This window comes from Nesoenas mayeri (genome assembly GCF_963082525.1).
Source record: "Nesoenas mayeri genome assembly, chromosome: 12".
NCBI classification, from domain to species: domain Eukaryota; kingdom Metazoa; phylum Chordata; class Aves; order Columbiformes; family Columbidae; genus Nesoenas; species Nesoenas mayeri.
Window position 1 is genome coordinate 17,686,118 of NC_137547.1, and position 27,803 is coordinate 17,713,920.

A 27,803-nucleotide genomic window follows, 5' to 3' on the forward strand; every position below is an offset into this window, starting at 1 on the left:
CTGGCGCTGCGCGGGCGGGCTCGGCCCTCGCCTTCCCTTCCGCCCCGGGCCGCGCTCCGCCCGCCGGCTGGCGGCGGCCCCTCAGGTGTGCGCGGCGGGGCGCGGAGCGGGGCGGCGCTCCCCTCGCCCTCCGGCCCGGCCGCCGCAGCTGCACGGCGGGCCTGTCACGTGGGGCGGCGGAGCGGCGGCGGCGCTGCGGTCTGTCCTCTTCCACCTGCCCCGGAGCGGGCAGCGCGGAGCGGCCATGGGGCTGCGGCGCCAGGCGGCCGCGCCACTCCCGGCCCCCCGGCCTGCGGGGGCACCGCGGGCTGGCCGAGCCGCCGGCTCCCGCGGCTCCACGTAGAGGCGAGGCGGGCGCGGAGCTTCCCCGGAGCTGCCGTGCTTCCCCCCGCGCTGAAGGGCAGGCGGCGGCGACCCGCCATGGAGAAGGCAGCGGCCGCGGAGCTCCGGCAGGGCGCGCTGGTGCCGCTCACCGCCATCTGCCTGGGTGAGTGCCGGCCCGGCCGCTCCCTGCGCGCCGGGGCATGTCCGGGCACGGCGGCTGGGGGTGCGGGCACCTGCGGCGGGGCTGCCGGGCCCCCTCTTCCCCTGCGGGAAGTTACCGGGGCGGGGGTGCGGGGGAAGGGAGCGGGACGGGACGACGACACACCGAACCGGCTCGGCGGATCCCCCTCCCGCTCCTCCGTTTCCGAACGGGGCGGGCGTCCCCCAGGGCGCCCGCCCGGGTGGCCGAGCCCGGTCGCTCCCCGGCGGCGGGGAAGCCGAGCGGAGTTGTGCCCGCTCCTACGGAAGCCAGCATTGTGCCCTTGGCTTTGAAACCGCTGCGGTGACCCCGCATAGCGTCTGTTGGGGGGGTTGGGCGAAAGAGAAAAAGTTGAGGCACCCTGGGTGCGTTCTCCGGAGTTGCGACTCGTGCGGTGCGGCAGCGGCTCCCGGGGCCGTTACGAAACCGCCCGCGGTGCCGCCGCGCCTGCCCTGCGCCGGGCGCGCTGCTCGCCTCCCCTCGCTTCTCCTCAGTGGCAGCCTGGAAAAACGGTTCCCCCCCGTTTCTCTGCCGTATTCTGCACTCCTCCCTCCCGTCTGCTTGAAGCAATTGCTCTCCGCTCTGCTTCGCAGCAGGTGTTAAGTTATGGCAACGCGATGAAGTGTATTACTGGTCTCCAGTCTGTCAGCCCTTTCTGTCAGGAAAGATGTTTTTTGTTAGGAAGAAGCGTTGATGCCTGTGACTAGAATGAGCGAGTGAAAGGCCCCGCGTATTTAACAGGGGCACGTAGAAATTAGGAGTTATTAAAGCTGACTGCTCCGTTCTGCGTGCTGCCAAGGGATTGTGGTGGAGCAGCATTGTCAGAGGCACTGCACACAGCTGAGCGCTGCTGGGGCTGCTCCGAACGCTCCCCATGCTTATTTGGTCAACTGTTACAGCTCCTCGAACCAGCATGTGCTAGAACCACAGCTATTTGCTAATCAAGTGGGTTAGAGCTCATTTTTAATCATCCCAAATTACAGCATTCTTTACATAAATGATCAGAAATGGGTATCTGCGGCCAGACTGCTCATTCTGTTTTTTTGTAGAAGTTTCTTTTTAACATCAGTGCTTGCCTGGAAGAATGTAGGAAGTTAAAGTTTAAAAGCTGCTCCGGTTACTTTAAATGTATCTATTTTAATGAACGGAAATGCAACGTAAAAAGCTATCTAAGCGACAAAACCGTTTGAACATCCGTTCTATCTAGTACAACTTTTTTTGCGGAGACTTGAGGGGATATGAGAGATGTGCACAGCATAAGGATAATGTCTGCAGCGCAGTTTATTGAAAGTTAGAGAAAGATACAAATTTCTGCTGTATCTCTGTATTTCTTGGGATTGTTTCTGTGGCCTGGTCAGACCTTTGTTAAAGCTTTTGGTATTTAACAGAAATAGCACAGTTATTATTGAAATGACTAAGATAATAAAGTATAATGTAAACTGCAGAGTTTAAGTGAGAATACTTCTTGCGTTTAGCTGTGGGTAATGCCAGGTTGAAAGTTTAGTAGATTTCTGCTTTCTGTGACTGTTAGAATTTCATGGTCTGGCTCTTCAGCTGAGAAGTTTTATTCCTATTCCTTGCACAATTGACAGTAGTAGAAACATGAGAGGTGAGAAGCTTGTAAGGTATAAGAACCTATAAGAATACAGTGCTGCTGCTTTAACTGGTTTTGTGTTTTACTTCCTGCTTGTCTGTCCTTTCCTTTCATCCTTATTTTTGGTTCATGCTTTTTGCCATTCTTTGCTTTTACTTTTTGTTTTCCCGTAGACTGTGCGTGGTGTTTGGTGTCATTATCAGTGCGCTGCCACTGACCATTGCTGTGTGTGACCTGGTCTGTAAACTGCAGCTCCAGAGAGTGAAACCGGGTTTGTTGCAATTGTTCTTTCACGAGGCCACTTTGTTTCTCATTCTTGAGAAATTCTGGAGGACACAAAGTTATCGAATAGGAAATAATCCAACCAGCAAAGCTGGTGTCTCCTTCTGGCTGTGGGAAAAGCCTGGTGGCTGTCGCTTGGTTTGGAGGTGCCAAGATGTAAATTTCCCTTTTGATCCAAATCACCGCTTTCCCAGCTGAAAACCTCACCCTGAGAATTATTTAGCAATCCAAATAAAGGCACAGTAAGTTTCCTACATGGAGTTCAAGCCAGCTGAACCACTTCTGTTTTTTCTGGCTTTCCCATGACTTTTCCCAACCGTTAGGGAAAAGAGCATCTAGAAAACTTTCTAGTGTACCCCATGTCTCTCACCTGTTTTTATTTTGACAAGAGTCAAGAAAACCAGCAGGGAATGGCTGTTCCTTCTTTTGGGCCTCTGACACTTTTGAGAGCTGAGTGCTTCAGGAAATGCTGATATGCTGTGCTCTTGTGGTTTGATTTGACCATCTTGAGCGAGACCGAGAGTGAGGAAGAGAAACCGTAAGCTTATTCAGTTGCTGGGGAAAGTACCTGATGTGAAACTTACACTGTTTTAAACAACTGTTCTCGACTACTGACTTAGTGTGAAAGAGTTTGAAAATGAGAGCAAAGAACTTGCAACAGTGGACAATAGGTGTTTTGCATTTGCAGAGGTAAAAGGACAGTTTTGAGGGTTGTCTTTCCTAGGTGTCTGCCAGGCCTGGCCTGCAAAGCTGCTGGTAACTCTGTCCTTCTGGTGGCAAACTGGGGCTATTTGTTTGGCAGCCCTCAGAAGAAAATGAAGTGGCTCTGGGTGGGCTAATTCCACTCTATCACGCCCCTTGTCTTCATGCTGCTTATTTCCATTTAAAGGGCATGGGGCCCCTCATCAGCCATGGGAGGGAACCTGTGCTTGGGAGCTCGCGTTCTGTTATGGCCATTGGGAAGATTTGTTTAGGAAACATGAAGAAAGGTTGTGGAATGTACAGACCCAGGCGTTTCCATACAGTGCATCTTCAAACAGTCTTTTCAGTTGTGGTGATAATAGTTTTGTGGTGTATATTTATGTACTTTCTTTGGAGCAAACAAAAATATTTTAATTTTCATGAAATTAAGTTTGTGACTTAATCACTGGTTAATTTCTTCTTGGTCTTTATGACCGTATTACTATGGTTACAGGAATAGCGGTACTTTAATGCTGTGTGAAAACCGTTACTGCTGCGATCCAAGGTTTGTCACAGAGCAAGAGTTACCGGAGCCGAGCGGTTTCCTGGTGCGGGATGGCAGCGTTGCTGACCTATGGAGCAAGCTGTGCTGTGAAACAAAGGAAGTAATTACATGGCACCTTGTTATTATCATATAACAAATGTTACTCTACATTAATTATGTAATAAAAATCAGCACTGTTAAGGTCCTTTGAACATTGTGTTAATGCTTATTAACGCAAACCTGCAGCTCAGGCCTGTTTCTTCTCAAGCCACGGATACATGTGGCTTGAGGGAAGGAGAAGGTCCAAAGTGTGGACATCCAGATGTTCATCAGGGCAGGGCTGCTGTGATTCCATAGTTCAGACCCACCACTGACAGAAAAGTGTGGCTGGGGTAGAGCTGGCAAGCTAAGAGATCATTTTTAGCTTTTGTGTTTCCACCCCTTTAGTCCTAGGTAGTTTTTTCTTCTTGTGCTAGTTTAAATTATACCAGGAGGTGGTCAGGGCAGGGGTCATCGGTTTGTGATGTGTTTGGGTGGTGTCTAAGACAATGGGGGGCTGTACTTGTGTGTGCTACTCTGAGACATAAATAGTCGTAATTGTCAGCAGCTTCCCAAGTGACTGTTGGGAACAGGGACAGTTTCTCTTCCTCTCTTCTCCTATTGTTCATTTTTTAATGATGTTTTTTTACTAAATGCTTGCCAACCGGTCGGCTACAAAAAGATGTTGGACTTAACATACTCAAAATAAAGCCAAAGCCAGTGCTTGGGCCGGGATGTTGTAAATCAAGTTTTGTTAACCTTTTAACCCTTTCTGATTCAACATTTGTCAATTTATTAATAGGTGGTCTTTGTAGATTATAGAATACTGCTAAAATGCAGCAGTTAGCAAAATACACTGTAATCATTAGAGAAGGGCCTTAAACAATATATAGGGAAAATGATATGGAACTATATGTTAGTGCTGATCTGTGGAGCAACAATTACACAGGAGAACTTTTTTTTTTGGTCAATAATTACTCTTACCAGCCAACTCTGGTGATATATACTGTGAGAGAAGACTTCTGAGAAAGTGAAGAGTATTTGGAAACTAATCCGTCAGTCAGTTGTGTGTTGCCAGCACCGCCTCATCCTGTTTTGATTTTACCAGTGGACCTTTTTGAAAGCTTTGTTGCCTTTGGTTAGTCAAGGTAATAATGTTATATTTAGCGGTTTATTTTCAAGGTGACATTGACCCGAGAGGAACAAACTTTGCCTTATTCAGAATAAATGTATTTAAAGATAATCTCATGAGTATTCTCCAGCCTTTAAGCAGGTAAGATGACTGGCTATGACGATGGATGTTTCAGTGTAACTGTTCTTTTGTCTTCCCCAATTAAAATGAGTCCCGCAGAAGACAATTTAGAATAGGTTGGCCATTGTTTCTTTCGGTAGCATATTTGACAGATGCCAAACTAACCTTGTGTATTGACCTTTTTTATGGCTGCAGTGAAGGCAGACAGTTGATCACATGACTTGCCTGTGTAGATAAGCAAAGTTCTTGCTGGAGGATCGCAATGCGTTTGTATTAACACCCTCGCAACACCTGGTTAACTACTGACTGCTGCCCTGTGCCGCTGGAACCGCTCTGAACAGTGTTTTTCTGTCTTTACACAGTGAACCTCTTCCTGACCGGTAAAACAGAAAGTGCTGTTACCTCATTAGGTAAGACGTTCTTTTTCTTACTTGTATTTACTGTTCTTTTGAGTTGTTACTGTTTCTTCCCTATGCAAAGAGATCTTTTAACGAAACAGTAGGACCTTTGAGGCAGAGTAACAATGTCATTTTAGGGAGTTCTGGACTTCTCGCTCTTCCTGGGGTTATAGATTCCATCAGTGTCGCTGTGCTAGGAAAAAATCGCAAGCCTGGGGCTAAGGTCCTAGTATGTGCTGATATGTTCAGGAGAAAACATGTTTAGGAAATGTGCCTGGGAATATCAGGCCAGGGACAGCGGCCTCTTCCCAGGGGAGCTAAAACAAGAATGTTAAAAATGTCTCATGAATGTCAAAGTGGAAATTCAACTAGAATCACAGCACTTACTGTAATTTCCTTCTCTATAGCGGTACTGTGACTTACTGACGTTACAGGAACATTGCAATCAGCATCCTCACAGTGATAAGGGCCCTCTTGCACCTGTCAATCCACTGTCATGTTGGTAGGTATACTGTATGCCCTAAGGGGTTGCAGCTTAACATAAAACAGAAGAACCAAGTAAGGGACACAGGAGGAAAAGAAAGAGGAAAACATGAAGATAATTCTAAGGCAGTGGGTTGGTTAATGTGAGCATTGAAGTTGACGTGAAGGGTTGAGAGAAGGTTTAAATCAGGAAAAGGTAGTAGTTTTATGATGAGGTGACTTCCTTCAATTTAGCTGAGGGAAATTGTGGATGAACCATGTAGGATGTGCTGTTTGCAGCATAGTGTTTTAATTCTTTCGTTGGAAAAACTCCAAAATCTCATCTATGTCCTAGTCTGTTCTGCCTGGACGGTTCTTTGGCTTTTGGTGGAGTTTGCCATCCGTTGGTATGAGTTTACAAAGTGTAAATTGAGTAATTATACAGTGGCTGGCCTAGACTGGTGATACTGTCTTGGCCTGAAATATATAATGCTTCATCCAGTTGGCTCTGTTGTTTTCTAATGCTGTTCTTTTGCTAGAAGCAGCAAGTTGTAATATTTGGCTTTTATTCTTTCAAGTGTACCGAAAACCTCAGGGTAGCCTTTGTGTTTTCTTGTCTTGATACTAGTTTTGAGTTACTTTATCTCCTGACAGTGTAACTGGAGCGGGGGAGAAAAATGGTCATAAAAGGTCATTGCAATAACGTGATCCACGTGTAGCTTCTTTTAGCTGTGTGGTGGAGGGTAATAGGTTAGGGTGGTGCAGTCGCAGGGCAGGTGACCCTGCTAGAAGTCATCTCACAGGAGACATTCCTTTGGAGGCCTGATACAAGTTGGGAGGAATGCTTGCTGTTCTGAACATGCTCTGATATGGGAGCAGAAGCAGCCTGCTGAAGACTCATAGAATGAAGAGGAGCCTGAAACCCTTTTCTCTCCCCAGACTTAAAGGATCCGCATTAAGCGATGTGTGCGCCCCCTCCTTGAGGGAGCATTTGGAGAACTTGGGGAGAGTTTCCTGCTGACCCCAAGACAGCCACTTGAAGGAGATATTGCCAACTGTTCGCTTTTGAGAGAAGGTTCCTTGTGGCAAGTGCAAACCATCCTTTATCCTGGAGCAGATGGTTGGGATGTATCCCCTGGGACTGGGGCAGACCCCGGGGCATCACAGGAGAGTGTGAAACTACAGCATTTATTTTCTGCTGGGTTTGTCTGAAAATTTATTCCTGCACAGCTTAGTGCCCCCAGCGCTGTCCTTTGGTGGAGCTCGATGTCTGTTCTGTTAGAGTCACTTTTGCAAAACCAGGAGTAATGTTATTCTTGTAAAGTTTTGGAAACTTTCTTGCAAGTATTTGTGGCATATTTAACTGGCAGGGGGAATCTACTGCTGTTTACAGTAGAAGAAATCCATTTGATTATTACAGAAAGAGCCTCATTAAGATTTATGCCTGTTTGACAGAAACTCTCTGAACTCAAACCTCTTCTGGAATATGTTTAAAGTTGGTTTTTTTGGTTTTTGTTTTTTGATCTATAAAAGATTCATTATTGTTTGTCTTCAGAATCTATCCTTTTTTTTTTTTTTAAAGCACCATCTCAGCAAGATTTTTTGTGGATTCGTTTCCCAATCCAGGGATTGGTGTTTTCTTATGTTTTTTCAGTAATCCTAAATATGAAAACCATAAGCCGTTGGGAGCTTTTAGTAAATTGAGTGTTCACTTCTGGGTTTCTGCAGAAATGCTGCAGAAAGAGAGTTATAGAACAATTGTTGAAAAAAATGTTGTCCTTGCTATTGTGTGGTGTTGCGGATGATAAGCCCTTCAGAAGCCAAGACTGTACCTTTCTATTTAGAGACTTCCCTTTCCTTTGGATGTTTTGAATTTGAAAAGGCTTTTGTTTGTTTTCCTGAAGTAATCACACTGTCATGCCAACAATGCTGATCCCTGTGCGGATTCCACACGCTTCATGGCCAGGAGCTGAGTGGGGAAGTGGGGCCCCTTTACTGACACCGAAACCTCAACAGTATGAAATTGTGCCCTGGTGTGGTTGTGCTGTTTTGTTGCCAGCACTGAAGGCTTTGTCTAGTGCAGGTTTTCCTTTCAGAATTTATATAGGTGAAAGAAAAGCTGCTGAAAGCAGTGATCAGGTACTTCACCTTGTCTGCCACTCAGCGGGGAGTGCACAAGGAGTAAAGGGGCAGACGACTGGTTAGGAAGGAGATCTGTTGATATATTACAAATGCCATAGTAATGAGCATTGCTGGGAAATGAAAGGCATCAGAAACATAACGCAATCAAGTGGGGTTTGGGTAAACACAATAACAGTTTTGGGAGGTGGATAAGTGTGTGTCCCTCGTTCACCCCAATACGTTTAGGGGACTGTGGATGTATCCTTAAAATAGTGTAATTGCGTTTTGACAATATGAATTCAGATTAGTGGTCTGTTCAAATCTTGCTCTTACAAAGGCTGCTGTTCTTTTCATTTTGAGTTGGGCAAGTCTGAAAGGCTTGTTGTGTGTCAGAGGGATAAAGCTGTGGGCAGGTATTGAGTAACACTGGCCATTGCCAGATGAACTGCCCAAAATGGCATGGAGTGGTAGTGCAGCCCTTACCCTGCTGGTGTCCTTAGATTTTCACAGCTACAATTTTTCTGTTAAAATGGAAAATCTTTTTCTCAGTTCTTCTGTGTCTCACGTTCATAGCAGATGTGCAGTGTTAATATGAAAAAGCATTTCTCACTGAGAACCTGAACTGTCATGTTGCATCTGATCCCCTGCTTGCAAATTAGGAAAATGTACATTATTTGAAAAGGAAAGAAAACGCTGGTGGTGTTGCTTCAGAAGAGCTGAGTTATTTCAAATAACTAGTGCTCAGGATCTTTGTAAATACTTCCTAAAACTGGGGAACAAGTATTTGGGAGAATAAGAGCTCTGCTTAACTGCACTGATGAATGTACGAGTGGAAGAGTCACCAGCATGTCAATGGAAACTAAAATGCACTTTGTATAATTATGATTCTGTTTTCTGTTCTGTTGCGTATACTGCAAATAAGGGATATTAATGCAGAACAGTGGTTGGTGCAAGGGGAACAGAAATATTTGCAGAGCTGTTGCTGGAAGGCTCTGTATAGTGCTGTCTGGTGGTTTTGCTCTTTCTGTTTTGTGCATTCTGTTTCCTTCCCATTGAAAAGTTTTCGTCATCGCGCAGCTATGAAATGCAGTCTTTCCAGCTTCTTTTATGTGGTTGCTAGCTCTAGGTCCTCTTATGCTGCTGTGATGCACTGATGCAGTGACACGTGTGTGGACGAGCACATTTAGAGACCTAAACAAACTGAGAACTAGAGTTGAAAAGTGCTTCGGATCTTATAGTTGCTTGTACAATGCTGGAATTGCATCTGTGTGTCGGTATTTTGCCAGCATCTAGTGTGGAGCCTGTCTGGTTTTAGAAATGCGATAACAAAAATGGTGTTGTCTTGTGGCTTTTTTGGAACTGCTTTACTGCAAAATATTTGTTTGGAAAATAGATGTTTTCTCGTATTTATGTAGTCTGTATGCTTTTGTGGCCTTTGAAACTAGTAGGAATTATTTGCATACATTGCAATGGAATGCCCTGCTTGGAGAGTAAAAATAGCAGCTTTTTATATGTTTTGCTTCAGATAAGTTACTCGCCTCATGCTTTTGATATTGCTGTGGCTCTCGGTTAAGAAGCGCTTCCTGGGAACAAGTGGGATGGTGCCAGGCACAGGTTTGGGGTGGGGACAGGCAGCTCTGCCCACCGGTGCTTCTTCACCCCGGCCCCAGTGCAGCCCAGTCTGATCCCACTGTGAACTGGAAATTATAGATTTATGTGGCTGAACTCCAAGCAATACTGTAAATCTGTGATTTATAACACAAGTGTATTTGGATGCCTATGCGTATGGGGGAATGTGAGGTATTGGCAAGCTTTTCTTCCTTGCCACCTTTTTAAGCTATGAGAAGGTAAGCTGCTGTTAAAAAAATTGGAATATTCACCTGCAATCCACAAGTCATGCTCTAGATAGTAATTTGTTTTAAAAATAGTTTTAAAATACTTTTGGAGAACGTTCAGAATAGCTATTGCATTAGACAGAATTTTCTCTCTTGTAGTCTGCTGAGAGTACATTTTCCCATCAGAACAGCTTTTCCCCTTGTCCTTGGAACATTTAACTTTTATTTTTGAATTACTTAATTATAAATTATCAGTATTTGATATAACCTTAATTGGCCTGCTGTTTTCCATAGGAAGATCTGAAAGTGCTTTGAAAATATTGAGCTTTATTTAGCCCTGTTTGCTCCTTTCCCTGTCTGGAAATTTTCTCCTATCTTTGGGAAGGAATTTAGAGTACTTAGTAATGTTCAATGAAAACATTTGGCATCGGAATCTATTTAACTTTTTTCTTTTTTGTAGGGGATTATTTTTTTAACCATTATAAACTCTTTGTGTCTATTATATGGTTAGGAAAATAAACAACATCTCTGGGAAACATGTCACAACAAAATGAGCTTCTAGGGACTGTACCCAGTTGCTGGGTGAGGTACCCAGGCTTTGGGAAGCTTGTACAAAGGATTTCTGTGTTACATCCTCTTGGCAGATGCACGCAGTAGTATTGATTGTAGAGTTTGGTAGATTCATACAAGGTTATTGATTGATCCTGCATTGAAATGCAGGTTATACTTACCTACACTTAGAGTGGGAGTTTTAATTAAAAAAAGTGAGCAGGGAAGAAAGCAGTAAGAGGATAAAACTGTTGACTCTCTTGTCTGCAGTCCCCAGAAACTGGTGAAAGCTCTTGTAGATAATGTGAATTGTTGATGAGGCAAAGCATTAACGATATATTTTCCCCCCTTATCAACAGCTCCGTGCAGTGGAAAACTGGAACAGCACACAGAGAGACGGGGAGTCATCTATAGTCCTTCTTGGCCATTGAACTACCCTCCAGCTGTAAACTGCAGCTGGGACATTCAAGGAGATCGTGGAGACATGATAACGATAAGGTATGGGTTGATATTGTGTGGAGATAAAGGATTGCTTTGCTTAAGTGAAACAAAATGTGAGTTTGTATCTGATAGATCGGAGTGAGGCCATTTGTCAGAGCTACTGAGTGGTGGAAGGAAGCTGTAGTTGATTACACTGGAACATGATTGCAGGTTGGGCACCTCTCTCATTTTGGAAGTGTTCTGCTGTGTCTTATTTCTGTAGGCTACTTCTGACATCCATTATCATATATGCAAGTCACTTGTAGTCTCTTTATGTATTTACTTTCACAATACCTGTGTGAGTTTCATCCACCTCTGATAGATGAGGAAGTAGGAAACAGTGATATATTCACTCACATTAAATAGTCCATCTTCTCTTAGTTGCTTAAAAATAGGAATAGGTGAAGGCTATAAAATCTGCAACAGCCTCAGTGGAATACATAAAATTCTGAGAGCAAAACTGGCTTTTTCTGTAATGTCTTGAGATGGTGCTATGTTTAATTGACAGTTGAATTTAATCACTGCTTATTGTTGCTTGTTAACCAAAAGACACGTGCTTTTCTGCTTAACATTTATTTCCAACAGAATTACATAATGGTTAGCATTTGTGGCACAATTTCTGCTCATTCTATAAAAATACTATTCAGAAAAGACTGGAATGTATTACGAATGATTTGTTAAGAATGTTAGGCTATGATATCAGCATATTGCAAATGTCCATAATTTCTTTGGGCTAATTGTAGTATCCTTCCCAAACTAAGAATTTCTTATTAAAACAAACAAACCAACCAACCTAGGAAAGGGGTTTTTGTTTGGTTCTTAGTACTGTTGTATTTGACACCATCTGCTCATTCTTTGCTCAGCTGCTTAAAAGGACTGCAAACCTCTTCAACTGCAGATGCTCAGCAATTAAAAACAAATCTGCCACAGATGGAATAATAGGAAGGCTCCACCATCCATAGTTTAAAATAGGAACGACTCATCAGAAATAAGGAAGTAGATACCTGCCAGCATTTGAGAACCATAAATAGAAACACTCTTTTAAACCCCATTAAATTGTATTGAACTTGGGGAATTTGTTTCAAAGCAGAGATTGTTGGAAACTCTGCAGGAGCATACAAATGAGACTCAGGACAATAGTCCTGCAGTTTATGCTGGGAAAACGCCTCAGAGCTCCCAGTTAGAACTGGGCTTCTCTTCTGCAAGTACGAGTGTAACACAGGCTGAAGAAATAAAGGAAAGTAAGCTGAGGAAACTGGTACTAATGTGTGTATACAGTTTAGATGTGTGCATAGCAATATGATTTGCAAGTTTTCTTCTTAATGGGTTTGTTTTCTGTCACTGCCATATCCTGCCCTGCTATGCACATACAAATACTGGGAGCCGTGTGTTTACATCCTGGGAGTAATATTGTGGTGTTACATTTCTGACTATAAATGTACTTGGAATGACTCACTATGGTGTATGGAATGAAAAATGTTACAGCACTGGAAGATTTCTTTAAAAGATGTAGCCCTTGTAATGCCAAGGGTGCAAAAGAAGCAGCTGAGTTGCCGAGGCTGGCATGATACAGGCAAACCGGGAAAGAGGGTTCAAATAGAAACATCTTTTCCCCTTGGGTATGCTTCTTGTCCTAACAGTGTGCTGATAAGGCCATAGAAGAGTAGCTTTTAAAATTTTCCTAGGAAAATGAATCACAGGTTTTGTGATAGTGTCTGGATTTTGAAAGGTTTTAAAACCCCCACCTCCTCTGTGTTATGTCACACTGAATGCATTTTCTTTGATCTTGAATTCTCATTGAGAGTAAGACGGCAGCGTTATATAAGTATCACATTTGAGATGCAACAGGAGTCATTAAGGGATAAAATTGCCATTTAAAGTAGTTTTGATTTCTAAAACGTTTGCAGTCAGTGGTCATTTTTTGTTAATTTGTTTTGTTCAGCAGCTTTCGATAGAATGGTGCCCAGATCTACATGCGGATGTAAGATGCTGGCTCCTGTGAGCATGTCCTTCAGAAGCTTGGTCTTAATATACCTTTGATGTGTGTGTATTTGTTTTCTTTGTATCCTCACATTTCTGTGCTTATTGCTTACCTTTATAGTTTACTTTCTAGAAATCCTTGGTGGAGACTTCACAAGAACAGGAAATCTGTGTTCCTTGTGCTTACACCTCTCTGTTATAATTGTGTGTCTGGCGGAATGGTGCTGCTAAGACCTGGGCACAAGTGTGTAGCTCCTGTTTTCCAGGACTATGTTGTGTCACTTTAGATTCAGGTAATTAGTATGTTAGTTATTGCTTTGGAAACCACTTGATTTTTCCTCCCATTTTCTCTATTTTTGTGCCTGTTTTCACAGAGGACTACATAAAAATCCCATAGGATCAGATGAAGATGTCATTTGCAGTAGCTGCCTTTGTACCATCCTTAAAAGGATTTATATATGTATGTTTCCTCATATCTGAGAAAAAGATCGAAATAATTTTTGGTTAGCAGTTGCTTTTATCTGATGGTTGTAATTAACCTGGTGTGGGCAGAGTATAGATGAATTGTGGTTTATGATGCGAGTTTATGGGACTGAGAGCAAAATGTTCTCCATGTTCAGAATTCAAGACGAGAGTATTGAAAAGTGATCTATTTAGTGATCTCCTCAAGCTGTTTCTTACTAATTGAGGCGAGGGGGGATCCCCTTCTTCGGCTTCCACTTCAGGCACTTGCCTCATTGCTTTGAAAAAAGAAATGTTCAGATACCATCTGAGTTTCGATTTCTGATTAAAACCGAGGCCTGTTCACATAAAGGCTTGCTGGTCTGTAATTGTATGAAGAATTAAAGGGACTGCTTCCTACTCTATTTTTACCAGACTCACAGTGTTTCAGAACTTGGCGTTAATTGGAAAAAACTCATAATAGCCACTTATTTCATTCAGTTGCATGTGCTCAGCTTTTGAAAACACGGCCCCTGTGTCCCTTGCCTAAGGTTGCACAGTTAGCTGGTGCTTGGGAGCTGGGAACAGAATAGAGCTTTCCTCACTTCCAGGCCCTTGTGCTTCAGTGGTTAAGCAGAAGTTTTTAATGAGCCAATTAAGTCATCAGTTGTTCTCCGTCTGCACTTGCTGTGAGAGGTTGGCAAATAGAAGTAACTTTTTTTGCTTAATTGGCTGGTCTGTTTCATTTTGGGACTGTGCTCTACTGATCTACACATAATATTTATTCTCCAATTTTTTAATGAGTTTAAAGGGCCAAATTAGACATCATTTAAAAAATATTGACTAATTACCTCCATTCAGGTTTTACATCTGCTTGGCCTCAAAGAGTTTACCCTTTTTTTGCTCGTTTTCGTGATCATCCCATGTTTGTCCTATTCTCGTTATTAAGAATGCTTTTTTTTTTTGCTTTACTCTGTGGTTGTTCGTGCTTAAATTACAAAGAGGGTTGTAGGGAATTCCCTACATTATTTATGGAAGTACTACTTTTTTTCCCCTAGCTGCTTCTCCTTCTTTCAGTGCAGATGGCGAAAAGCTTAGCTCTGCTAACCATTAGTTTTGCAGGCAGCACATTTTTTTCATCTTTTCAGAGTGTAAATGAATATTTATGATAAGCTGGTTTAATGAAGTTCTTTCCAGCAACATAAAAAATACTTGACAGTTGATAGGAAAATATAATTGTAGGCTATTGTTGCTTCACTTGAGTAATTCTACAGGCAAGATCTGATATGTGCCTGATCCTGTAATGTTCTGTAAGCTCCTGGAGTCCTGCTCAGTGTTGGAGGTAACCTTGTTTCAGTATCATACTGTTGAAAGAAAAATCAGGTGGTTTTACCTGTTTCTGCAGATTTCTGTGAGATTTAGTGTTGTGTTTGTCAGTTCGCATCAAGTTGTTCCGATCCTCAGGCTTTGAATGCTCCCAGTGTTTAATACACTATTCTTACATTTTTCTAAAGGAATTAGCTGCCGAAGAGGCATTCCAGAAACAAGTTAAGTGGGCTTAGTGCTTTCAAACAGCATTTTTCAGAAGCAAGAAAACCTGCTAAATTGGTCCAGTAATTTAGATCTTTCCCATGAGTCTCCTCATCTATTCCTGTGTTGTGCCAGAGATCACAGGTAACACTGAGAACAGCCCAAGGGGCAAAGCGTTTCAAAGGATGCTGCGTGTGTTAGTGGTGGGTTCTGTACTTTAATATTGCAGTCCTAAGTGCTTGAAATACCAGTGTTTGAGTCCTGCAGCACCGTGCCCCAGTGCTGCTCTTCTCCATGCCTTCCCGGCTCGGACCGTGGGCTCTGGTCATGGAGAGGAAGAGGAGCCTGGAGGAAAGCCGGTTCTTCTTCTCTTCATCACAGAGCGCTGAGGTGCCACAGCAAGAGAAACTGGTGGGTGGAGGGGTTGTCAGCATCACGTGGAGCAGCCGTGGTGTGATGGAGAAGGCTGCGGTTGAGGGGTGCAAGGGCTGGGGTTCAGTGCGCTGTGCGCGGTCGGATGGACCTCTGGGTCCACATCCCACTCCGTCAGACATGTGCACTGCTGGATAGGGTTGGCAGCTGAACCGACCCTTCTTTTGCTGTCCTCCCAAACCCTCTGCTGCCCTCCCCAAGATGTTTAAAAATACCACGGTACGGACTGGTGCTGCCTGAGATATGGGTGATATTATCCATTGGTAATCTCTGTACGACTTGATTCTGTTTCTTCTTTTAATCACAGAAAATAACGTGCATTTTGGATATAAAGGGCCTGAGACCTCCCTCAAGAACTGTAACTACAGACTTTTAATTCAGTACTTTTCCAAGACTGTAAGATGTTTTTACAGCCCTACAAGCAGTAGGAGCATGAGACTTTGTCCCTTATTTCCAGTGCATGCCCTCAATCATTCAACCATTGGGCTAATCCTTTTGACAGAAAAATTTGCATTCCAGTTGGAAAAGGTTCAATAGAATAAGTAGATGTCCCCATACTCTATTTTGTGGGTAGCAGGATTAAATTATTCTTCAGAAGACTGTAACAACAGCAGCGCTAGATCTAATTACAGATGATGAACGAAGTGGAGTAGCAGAGGTTGAACACACTATTCAGGACTCTTAGGTAAAATAAATCACTGGGCTATTTAATGTCAGATTAATGTGGCGGAAACGTCTTACATAAAACCTTGTTTCAAATGGATTATAAAGTGAAAACCAATTGTACATATTCATACGTGCACACATATGTATGCATGTTGTTTTGAATTTTTTTACAAAGGAGCATGTTTTTGTGGTGAGGTTGTTTGATGGCTCATTCAAATATACCCTGCTTTTGGTCTTGAGTGAAAATCACCATCAGTTGAAATGGGACAAAATTTGCTTTGATTGGAGACAATATAACTTAAAAGAATGCTGGAGTGGAGCGACAATGCCTTAATCAAAGCAAAATTTGCTCAAAATATGTCTGTTGATTAGTTTGCATGAGGTAGAACATAATTACTTTGGCTTAGCTTTTGCCCTAAGAAGAAGAAATTTTATAACTGCTATGGTATCTATTATATGTAAAATTTTGCATCAAAACTAGAACATCTGTATTTCAGAGAAATGGTGTTTATTCAGTGATGTTTGAAACTCCTAGGGGGACTTTTTTGAATACCAAGGCATTTGTTTCAGTAGCTGGTGTGGCCCTGAGGGGCATCGTGTTTTCAGGGGGGCCGCTGAAGATGATACTTCCTTGCCAGTCTGTTCTGCAGAGGAGTTTGTAACAGGGCATGTGTGTAGCTGACTTCTCTGTATTCCTGCTTTGTGTGAATCTTAAAAGGGTTACATTTTTTAATTTAATTTTATTTTTTTTTTAGAAAGAAATGCATTTTAATGTGAGGTGCAGACAGCTTGTTATATAGGCAAATTCTCCCCTGGGTGCGTGCAGTCTGTGTTGTGTAACTCTCTATGGGTGAGTTATTTACCCGATGGACAGTAGTAGGGGGAAATTGAGTGGCTGTGGGACCCGGTGGGAGTGATGGGAGATGAGCAGGATAGGAGAATAAATTCTGTAGCTCTTTAGGTTGCTCCTGGTACATCCAAAATAACTATAGAAGTAAGAGATGAAAATGTTTAGTAAATGATCTTGTGCTGCAAAAGCAGAAGTTTTCTAGTCATTCCACCCCTGCCTAGTTCTGAATTTCTATTTCTTGATTTAATGACTTTTTCCTTTTCTTAAAAGTTTTTGTTGGGCAGATTGGTATTTTTAATACCTATCCAAAAAGTCTTTATGACAAGAAAACCCTATGGGCAATCCTCCAAGTAGACGATGGAAAGCCTTGTTGATGTCTGGTCCCAAAATGAGTTACAGAGAGAAAAACCAATGTGGTATTTCAGTAATGCTGCCTCACATCTCTTGCAGCAGACTTGATGTGGGTGCCTGTAGTTTCTCTGGTGCTTTGTGTAATTCCTTTTCATGCTGTAGTGCCTGTTCATGTACTTTCTTAGTCATTAAAAAGTTTCTTGCAGAACACCTGGGACAGAAACGCTTTAGTTTGCCTTTGCATGGCTAAATAGTTCAGTCCTTTCATTCTGACTGCACTGTCATCTAAAACTTGCTTGCAAAATATGCTGATTTCAGAAGCTGGATAAGATTGCTTCTAGCAAAGAAATACGTGCTGTGGGAATATTTCTTCCCAGCTGGGAAGACACATAGAGCATGGTGGGAGGAGAGTTAGAAAAGGAGGAGGGTGTATTTCTGGGCAGATGGTCCTTGCCTGCACGTATGTTGTTGGACATCTCTTAATTTCCATTTTAATTTAACACTTTCAGTGATATCTACTCATTTTTTTGCCGATATTTTGTTTTTAGAGTCATTAATTGCTGATATGTTTGGCAGAACCTAAAGGTGCGTGTTGGCTGGGTCTCCTGCTTAAATGAATAAGCTACTTTATGTACTTGTTGTTCTTTCCCTTTCACCTCCAAAAGACGAGATCTGGCAGGAATTGACAGTGTTTTGTAAATACACAGTGGTATCAGAAAATTATCTTTCCATTTATCTTTTCCGAACAATTAATCCTTTATGTTTGTGGAAAGCCCTTTGTGGAAGGAGGTTTCATAGCACCTCTTCAGTCTTTCGAAACTTCTGTCTAGGTATTTCCAAGGAGTGTGCACAAACTTCTACCAAGTTAATTTTGTGTAGCTGAGTTATATGAAAGAGGACTGAAATGAATTTCTAAGCGTTCTGAACAGCGTGCCCTTTCCCAACGAGTGTGCTTCTCGGTGCAATGGTATTGTCATTGCAGATCACCGAGTGCAAATGTAATCTGTTTCATCAGACACCGAATATGCTGTATGATTCCTGAGCTACAGGTCAGGGAGTATTATCTGGTTGTCTCCAGTGTTCTGCAAACAACTGGAGCACCTCTTTGCTCTTGGTAAGCTGCTGTTGAATAATCACTGGGCTTGGGGCAGCGGCAGGATGGAGGTTTGTCTGGAAAATATTATAAGCTTATTTGCATTCCCAGAAAGAGAATATTTTGGTCTTTGAATTAAAAAGTAATAGTGTTAGACTTTAGGTTCCATTTCCACTCTTTGAAGTCCTATTCTGTTCTTGCTCTCTTCCTGCCTATCCATAGCTTGAAGACTTGATTTTTGTCTCTCGTATTTATCCCTTTAGGGTCCTGTGTACTGCTCCCTATTATTCTTTTTCCAGTACAGTAGTGTCCCTCTCACCTCATAGTTTCATAGCTTTTAAGGTTGGAAAAAACTGCTGAAATTAATCTGCCTTCTGTATTATGTATTATGGAATTTTGCTTTTACTCCTGTCTGTATTTTAGGAACCAGTTTTGCTTGAGTAAAAGAAGAATCATCATTTCAGCTTTTGGAACTAGTTGGCATGCTGTTTGTGCCTATAAGATGGGTACTTTTCCAAACGGAGGGAATTTGAGTGCTCTGTTTATATGTGCTCAAGATGCTGTAGGTGTTTCATTATCTTTGAATGTGATCTCTTTATGTCAGCGCTGCTTGGTGCAGAAAGCCAGCCGTCGCAGTCTGTTTTTTTCTCTCTGGCTTTGTTTCAGGTACGTTTCCTCTTTTTAACTTGTGGTTTCTTTTATTCCTAACAGTTTTAAGAACTTTGATTTGGAAGACTCTCATAAGTGTGCAGTAGACTGGTTGATGATTGGCCCGTCTTCCAAGAGGGAGGAGTACAAAGTGTGTGGATCTTCCATACCTCCATCTTTCATCTCTGCAAGGGAGCACGTTTGGATATTCTTTCACTCAGATGCATCAAGCTCAGGACAGGCTCAGGGATTTCGCCTTTCTTATATTAGAGGTAAAATCTCGCAGTTTTGTTGGTTTCATTTGTACTCTCTCTGGCAAAACTTGAAGACAGTAGGATTTTGTGTGGACAGGAGTCTTGGGCCCGTCTTGATGAGCTGTTAGGATGTTAACCACTGATATTATTTCCACTTGGCTTTTTAACAGTATTCATGAGGTGCACTGGCCTGATCAAGTGACTTGTGACATACAGGGTAGTAGATGTTAAAAATTAACATCAGGTGGTTCCAAAAGTTTTCATACTGACTTTTTTCTCCTTACCCTCTTTCACAGGAAAGATAGGTCAGGCTGTATGCCAGTCAGATGAATTCCGTTGTGCAAATGGCAAGTGTATTCCCAGTACTTGGAAGTGTAATTACATGGATGAGTGTGGTGATAACTCAGATGAGAGAAACTGCACTGTCCCTCCAACAGAGCCTCCATCCAGTATCTGTCCCTCAGGAATGTTTCAGTGCAGCGCAGCCCACTCCACCAAGTGCTTGATGAACGAGCTGAGATGTAATTCAGTTAAGGACTGCAGTGATGGTTCAGATGAAGATAATTGCCCTGATCTTTCCTGTGGCAAAAGGCTGGGTAATTTTTATGGATCTTTTGCTTCCCCAGACTTGTTCCGTGCTGATCACAGCAGATCAGACCTTCGTTGCACATGGTACGTGGACACCCAAGATAATCGACATGTTCTGTTGCAGCTTGATTTGCAGTTAGGCTACAACGACTATGTAAAGGTGTATGATGGCATCGGAGAGAGAGGTGATAAATTAATGCAAACATTTTCATACCACAACAATAGGCATTCGGTGAGCGTGGAGTCGTCAAAGGGCCAGCTCACTGTCTCATATCATGCACGCTCCAAGAGCACTGGCCATGGGTTTAATGCAACCTACCAAGTGAAAGGCTATTGCCTTCCTTGGGAACACCCTTGTGGAAGCGATGAGGAGTGTTTCACAGATAAGCAGCATTGTGATGGCTGGTGGCACTGTCCAAATGGCAAGGATGAGGAGAACTGTCCTGCTTGCCAGAAGAACGAATACCCATGTGAAGGAAACAGTGGGCTTTGTTACTCAATACTTGACCGCTGTAACAACCAAAAGAACTGCCCAGATGGCTCGGATGAAAAAAACTGCTTCACTTGCCAGCCAGGAAACTTCCATTGTGGTACAAATCTGTGCATCTTTGAGACTTGGCGCTGTGATGGCCAAGAAGACTGCCAGGATGGAAGCGATGAACACAACTGCCTGGTGATCGTTCCCAGGAAGGTCATCACAGCTGCTCTGATCGGGAGTCTTGTGTGCGGCTTGCTGCTGGTGATAGCGCTGGGCTGTGCGTTTAAATTATATTCTCTGAGGACCAGGGAATACAGGTGAGCATCTTGCGTTTGTAATGCTTTTGTAGCTGTGAAGTTTTTTTCCTGTTTGTTTAGAGGAAAAAATAATCGATTTGTTAACCAGGGAATTTGCAAAATACTGTGAAATCAATCCAAGGAATTAATGACAATTAAGTGGCAATGACAGCATTAGGCTTAGAGAAGAGTAGGTACAATTTTTGGAAGCAGTGAGGAGCATGTCAGGTCTTCCGTGACCTGTGAGAAATACACATTTATCGTGCAGCCTGACAGAACCTGTATCTAACTTGAATCAAAACTGTTTTGAGCAGTTTCCTCTCCTTCCTCCTCCTCCTGCAACAAAGCCCTTGCACTGCCTAAAACTGAATGTGCAACCATTACAGTGAAGGCTTTGTTGAATTTGAACAGAATAACTCTCCTCAAATACTCTAGTTCTCAGTTCTACTAAAGGCGATGTCCTGCAGTGGTGAGGCAGGAGTTCTCATCGGTGTGAGCTGTGCCTCTTTCCCCGGGTCTCATATGTCTTGCTGTATGGATAGTGTGTGTTTTTCCGTGTTCTGGGTGTTTGTGCTAGCCTGGTTCTGCCCTTTGGGAGAGAGTTGTAAGGGACATTCAGATCCCGTCTCTTGTCACATGCACCAGCTCCGTGCCGTGCTGCTGACACCGTTTGTGTTTTCAGCACAGTGTGCTTTACATTCTCTCCTTATCCAATTCGCACGATTAAGGAGCTGAAAACCAGCGGCTGTGCTGTGTTGGAAGCCTCGGTGCCTTGGTTCTGGCAGGCCAGCCAACGCTCTCTGCAGCTACAAACTGCCCCTGTTGTGTGGTTGCTTTCAGTTCTCAGTGTTGTCTTTTCCAAAAATAACCTTTGGGCCCTTGCTGAAAAACCTTCATTTGCCACGGAGTCCAACCTGGGACTGCACCAGAGAGTTTGCTGCTTTGAATCACTAATGCTTATACCCTCTACTCTTATTCCTTTTGTCAATTTTAGCATCCTAGTAAGATTTTCAGGGACCCTCGTTGAAAGTTTGCATTTTTACTGCTAGTGGGAGGTTGTCTGTGCTGCTTTTATACATTAATGTGAGGAAGGCAGGACAAACTTCCATGTTTTCCCTCTGATTCTGTTTCCAGAGCATTTGAGACGCAGATGACGCGACTGGAGGCAGAGTTTGTGCGGCGGGAAGCTCCACCGTCCTACGGGCAGCTGATTGCACAAGGACTTATCCCCCCGGTTGAAGACTTCCCTGTGTACAATGCATCACAAGTACGGAGACACAAGTGCTGATGAGCCCATCAGCAGCCAAACTGCTATAAATTAGATAGAATAAGTCTGGAACTGTATTCTTTGAGCAGCTGTGCTAATGGTACAGAAGTAATATAAAAATGTGTATATTTTACTTGGAGCTGAAGAACCACAGTTATCCAGCTTGGTGCTTTGGGTAGTTTTGAACACATTAAATGTGTTTGCTAGAGAATTGCAGTGAGATAAGCACATGCTGTTTTGCTGTACATCAAGATAAAATGAACAGAGACAAAGGTCAGAAAGTAAATAGAAAAAAGGCTTTTCAAGCTGAAGCTGTAAATGTACCTGAAGCGATAAGTAAGGTCTTTAGTAGTATTTTTGGGAAATTCTGGGATCATTTTTCATTTACAAATACGTTACGCTGGGAAGCCATGAAGTCATTCTTCTGTTTCACTGTTGAGTTTTCAACAATCTCCTGTGCCCTGTCAAAAGTACCCAACTGTGATAACAGTTCCCAGTGTTATAAAGCTCTTGTAGTTTGTTACTCAAGTGGAGAAGTAGTTTGCCTTGGCCTTTCTTCTCTGCTGTCATCAGCTTTTGCTATTGCTGATGATAGAGGACTCAGTGTCTGCACTCTGGTTCTTTAGTAGTGATCTGATTGTGTGAGTTGGAGCATCTTCCTGGGTAGACAAGCAGAGCTTAAACTCATAAAGGAAACATTTTAGGAGAGAGTCTTTTGGTACAGGCGGAGCTGTCTTTGGTATTTTAAAATAGTTAATTAGAAAATACGTGTTTGACAAGGTAGTGAGGGATCAAGTCTGAGAATTCTGGTAAGGTGGTGATATTGGTGGAAAGAACAGGGTTTAGGAGAAGCCTTTTGAGTATGCGAGAAATCATAGTTTGTTACATCTGTATTACAGGCTTCTGTGCTGCAGAACATTCGGACAGCCATGAGGAGGCAGATGAGGCGACATTCATCAAGACGGAGCTCGTCTCGGCGGCGCTTGGGCAGGCTCTGGAACAGACTCTTCCACAGACCTCGGGTGAGAGGACAGATCCCGCTCCTGACGCCCGCTCGCACTTCACAGACTACACTGGGTGATGGAATCATCAACCATGCTGATGGGACTACTCGGAGTCCTCCGCCTTCTCCTGAAGGACCTAGTTTAGAGGCAGGTTCCCATGGCCAAGCCAGGGGCCTACAAGAACCTGGGTGTAGCAGCTTGCAGCCAGAGACTGAAATCACAGAGCTATCACCTTCAAATGTCTTACCGAATACTTGCACAGCTGCACATGCAGAGCCCGAGGCTGGACACACTGATAAACCTTTAGGTGCTGAGACCTCTGGCAGTGAGCCTAAGCAGTCCAGTAACGTGGATTCAGGAAAGACTTTCAGAGATCCTTTGTCTGAAAGTGCTACAGAAACTATCCATGGAGGGTCAGCACCCAGGAGAACTGTCCCAGAGGGCAGTAGTTTAAGTAGAAGTCATCCGCTGAGTGAAGAGCCATGTAGGTTACCCTCAAAAAAATGGGAGTCTGCTTATCCAGACAGCCCCGTGAATGTTCATATCCAAGTGGATGGACAAAACCGATGTTGCCCTAACTCATACCGGGAGGAGCCTTTGGGTGTTCATGCAGCTTGCTGCCATTCCGTGGAAGTGCCAATGTTAGAGTCCTCTACTCCCCTCTCTGAAATCAGTACCAGTGACGATGAATCTTTACTTGTTTGCTAATAAAAATTTTTGGTTTGGCCCTGTAAATTTTGTAACTTCATTGTTTATATCACAGTGCACTTCGATGATAGGTGGTGTGCCTGTGCTCTCCACTTTGGCTCTTCAAACCAGTGTGCTTTAATCCCCTGGGGAGTACAGCACAAGACTAAATGGGACAAGTTTTTGTCTTCCTTGTTATTCCTGAAACTCCAGTGGGGCAGAAGTAGGCCAGTATGCAATGTCAGGGGCTAGGAGAGGGCAGTTTGGAAGCATCTCCATCCTCTGGTATTTCCTCTGTGCATTTATTCACTCTGCATTCAGGGAATTGGCGTTTCTTTTCTTTTCAAGTGGTCTTACTGAAACTAGAGAGAACTCTGTTGAGACCTGGGGCAGGTACCAGTCATTGCAACCATGAGTACTCAAGTAGAAATAACATTTTTGTCTTTTTAGGCATCATAATTTAATTAAAATTTAATAATTTCAATCACAAATACTTAAAAGGAAATAAAATCATTTCTAGCTTCCTCTTCATAGAAATTGTTCACTATTTGCTTCGTTCAGAAATGTTTTGACGGCCATGTGTACCTTGAGGTGCCCACTAAAACCAAAGCTGCTGTGTAGAATACCCAGAGTGACACCAGGTGTCCTATTTGCTGCAGCTTTGTAATCAGAGATGAGCAGTGTTGAGGATAAGCAGCGTGCATTGAACCCCACATGCAGCAATATTTCTTGTTTGTGTTGTCATATGTTACACTCTTTTCACAGTGATGTTTTGAAGGTTGAAGAACTGTTTGCTTTCTCCCTACCCTTCTTTTGCCCTCCTCCCTTCTGTTTTCAGGGAGTTTTATGATCCTACTACTTTGGCTGTGCCCTGGTGGGTACTGAGGCTTCACAACTCCCCTTGGCTGCAGTAGGAAACACTGAGCGCTTGGTGACTGTCAGGATCAGACTTGTATTTGATTTTGAAATAAAATCTGCTTCATGTTTGCTTGTAAATCTGCTACCTAGGTGCTGATGTAGAAATCTTTTAAATTTTCTTTATGTTTAGAGATTTTGTTTGCTTTTCTATGTTAAGAAAAGAAATAGATTAGTGCCATTTTCAAAGCCAGCACTGTGTGGATTGTACAACCCTAAATGTAAACTGATGCCTTTTTGTTTTTTAGAGCGTAATTAACAGCAAGCAAGTTATTTACCTGGAGGAAGGTGACATCGCTTAACCAGGGGTGCCCTGGTGCAGAATGCCAGAGCATCACGGTGTGGTGGCTCGGCCGTGCCGCAGTGGCCGGGGTGTTGGCCAGGCTCCCCCCTGCTCTAACAAGAGCTCTGCTTCAGTTCCTCTCCGATGCAGTGACAAACTAAAACTTTTTACATAGGAATTAACAAGGAAGTGAATCCCGCTGTTCTTTAAACACCTGAGTGCTCTGAAGCCTGTTTTTTGCTGTAGGATTTCAAGTTGCCCAAAGGTATTAACTGAATTTGTAAAATCGAGGTGAGTCTGGGCTCTGCTGTCCACTGGACCCTTCTGGCTGCAAAGGCAACAGGCTTTCACAGCCAACAGTTCAGTTTACATCAGAGTGTCAAAGACTTCTTTTGTTGAAATGGGCTATGTTTTGCCCTGGATATTTTACTGGGACTCTCTTTGGGGCAGTTCCTTAAAAAGAACAAGGATCGGGACTTCGGCTTTACTGAAATGTAACATGGAATAATTAAATTGAAGTGATATTTTTTTTGTCCTCTTCAAATTGATTTCATACTGTGCATTGCAGGGGCAGAAGATTCAAACTCCTTAAGGGCATGAATAGCAGGAAGGGCTTGTAGCAAAATGCATAAGGAAGAGTCGTAGTTACGTTAAGTAAATACTGCTCACTGATTTTCTCCAAGTGCTTTTGTGATCAGAATTCGTTTCATTGAAGGAAATGTAGTTTTGAAAGAGATCTTGCTTTCATAGCATCTTTACACATTTTAGGTACATTCCACCTTTGCAAGGCTGTGTACTGTAGTCATGACACTGCCAGGGTTGTTGTTTGCATCTAAGGTTACAGGTTTTAGGGTCCTTTTTGGAGGGTCTAAAGGTATGTCTAAAGTAGTTAATTTTAATTGGGAAGAAGACTATATTTCAAGGTTAATATTGTGCAGATATAAAGGACCTTAGAAATAAGTCCATATTTAATTCTGTCACAGAAGAGTATTACTATAATAATGTTGATCATACTATGCCTTAAACTATCACCACTGTAAGGCTCTTAAAGTTGAAATATACATGCTTCAGAATACTGCTCTATTTTGGGAACATCTCTGAACAACAGCTAACACTGTATTTTATTTTAAGATGTGTAGCTTCACATCTTCTCTTACATATATCATATGTATTTTGTGTACTGATCTGTTCAGTAATTCAGTGGAAATTTCATTGAGAAGTTTTTGGTGGTTTTTTGGGTTTTTTTAGACACTTTAAAAAATCCAGATTAATGAAAATGTGATGTTTGAAGTGTACAGAAACGTTCACAGCCCTCACTGCTGGAATTTGTACCCTTACAGTGAGGCTGATGCTCTTTGTAAGCACCTAAGTTTTGATTTCTGCAAGACAGGATTCTCTCCCGGCTCCCCCAGCTCATTCCTTGGAGGGAAGAGGCACAAATGTACCATCAATTTTGCAGAAGAAACCTCAGTGTCTGTGCTGTGAGCACAAACAGGTATGTTGTGGTGTCCTGGAATGTCAATACCCGAAGAAACCACAAGGTCTGCCCTGGTGCATGGCTGCCCGGCCCCCAGCTCCTCTCAGCATTTAGCGGTGAATCAACCATCCTCCGAGACACCCGAGTTCTGGTCATGTAAGGCTCCTTGTGTTCAGAGCTTCCTAACATTTGGAAAAACCAAAAAAGGTGAAAAACTGCCACTATGCCAGACATGTGAACAGGAAGAGCTCATTGTCACGTGTCTTTGCCCAGTGGAAAACACCCCACTCTAATGACTATACAACCTAACATTAGTCAGCTAATAAACTTGTTAGAATTGTTATTATTTTAATAATGCTTTTCTGCACTCTTTAAAGATTTTTGTAGACAGAAGGGAAACCAAGTATTTCAGATAGTTTTGTGGGTTTTGGCGGTGGTGGCTTTTTGTCGTTATTGTTGGGTGGGTTGGTTTGTTTTTAAGATACAAAGCTCCACTGCGCAAGCAGCCAAAAAGAATCCTAAAAAATCTCTGAATAGAGAAGAATGCCTGCGCTGGATTAAGAATGATGGAAACTGATAGGCAGCATTAAGGGGAAGGACCCCGTTATGTTTTCTCTTACTGCTATTAAAACACGAGGAATATTTCTGTTTGCAATTCTGGCACCTTCCGGCTTGTGTATCCCTCTGTAATATCCCTTAAATGTACTTGTTTTCTTTTTCTGTTCTCTGCTTTTTTTTTTAATTTTTATTTTTATGTTGTATATATTTATTTAGGTATAAGGTTTTACCGTAACGTATGTACAGATATATGGTTCAGGTATGGCATCATTGTTGCCGGTGCCTGCTGGTTTCTGGACAATGATACTAAGCAAGTAAGATGCTGGGCATCGTCATACTTTGCTCGTGCTTTGGATCTCTTCATTTTTAATAAAACTTCATGTGCCCGGAGACTGTGGGTTTCTGACTGTCACTCTAACATCGAAGATCAAGAATACTTAAATTGTACCCCTACAGCCCTTGTCTGACTCTGCATATGCCAACCCTCGCTCTATGTGTTGACATGAATGTGAAGGGTGGGGGGGGTTTGCTTTGCTTTGGGTTTTGGTTTGGGTATGGTGTGTTTTGGTGCTGTGTTTTTAATTTGTTATTATCATCTGCTTATTCTCATAGCTGAAGCTGTGGAAGTGCATCACTTTTTTAGAGAGCGCATGTGAAATCTTGCCACTATAAATTCACTGTTGTATACAATTGCCTTTAAAATGCATGTATGCTTATACCCCAAATAACAAAAAGGAGCCCTGAAGTGTATGATTCTTTAGGTGGTTAAAAAATATCATTTCTGAAGCGCAGCCTTTCAGTCCCATGACTGAGGGCAATGCTTGTTTTGCTGATCCTTCCCAGCCTGTTTGGAGGGCACCACTGGCTCTCTCCTGCTGTTTTTCAGTAGAAGGTGGGGGCTGAGTTATTTTGTGTTGACAGAGATTTACCCTACAGACTTGGAAATCTTTATCTCTGTTGAAGAGAATTGGACAGACTTTATGGTTATCCAGATTTATCTGTAGCCATGAAGGACACAGCTTGCTGCAGAGGGATAATATCTCCCAGCCCAGCAGAAAGAGTGTTTGCTTCGTCCTGAAGTGCCGATTCAGCTGCGGTGATAGTGGCAAGACCAGTAATACTACAAACCATATCATGGTGTCAGTGAGGCCAAAATTAATATAGCCCATAACATCGAAATGGGGTAATAAATGATACCTGTACACTTGCAGCAGTTCGTAGATTATCTGTCCAGTGCGGTATGAC

The 27,803-nt window shown here is 43.0% G+C and overlaps 1 protein-coding gene across 2 annotated transcripts; it reads left to right on the forward strand.

The window, feature by feature from the left end:
- On the forward strand, window positions 1-26,945 carry LRP3 (LDL receptor related protein 3). 2 transcript variants are annotated; one of them, XM_080351888.1, is made up of 7 exons: window positions 1-487; window positions 5,278-5,325; window positions 10,640-10,778; window positions 18,815-19,023; window positions 19,302-20,388; window positions 21,502-21,634; window positions 22,534-26,945. In XM_080351888.1, the coding sequence occupies exons 1-7, from the start codon at window positions 421-423 to the stop codon at window positions 23,344-23,346; spliced, it is 2,496 nt and encodes an 831-aa protein (XP_080208014.1). In that variant the 5' UTR covers window positions 1-420; the 3' UTR covers window positions 23,347-26,945. The 2 variants fall into 2 exon arrangements, with proteins under 2 accessions (XP_080208014.1, XP_080208013.1); XM_080351887.1 differs by lacking the exon at window positions 1-487 and adding an exon at window positions 3,704-3,745.
- Window positions 26,946-27,803: the final 858 nt, after the last annotated feature.

Excerpts from the sequence above, each read along its gene's own strand:
- LRP3 (XM_080351888.1), top strand. The coding sequence starts at position 421 with ATGGAGAAGGCAGCGGCCGCGGAGCTCCGGCAGGGCGCGCTGGTGCCG. Across the intron at positions 20,389-21,501 it reads CTGAGGACCAGGGAATACAG|AGCATTTGAGACGCAGATGA; the intron begins GTGAGCATCTTG and ends TTCTGTTTCCAG. Across the intron at positions 21,635-22,533 it reads CTGTGTACAATGCATCACAA|GCTTCTGTGCTGCAGAACAT; the intron begins GTACGGAGACAC and ends TCTGTATTACAG.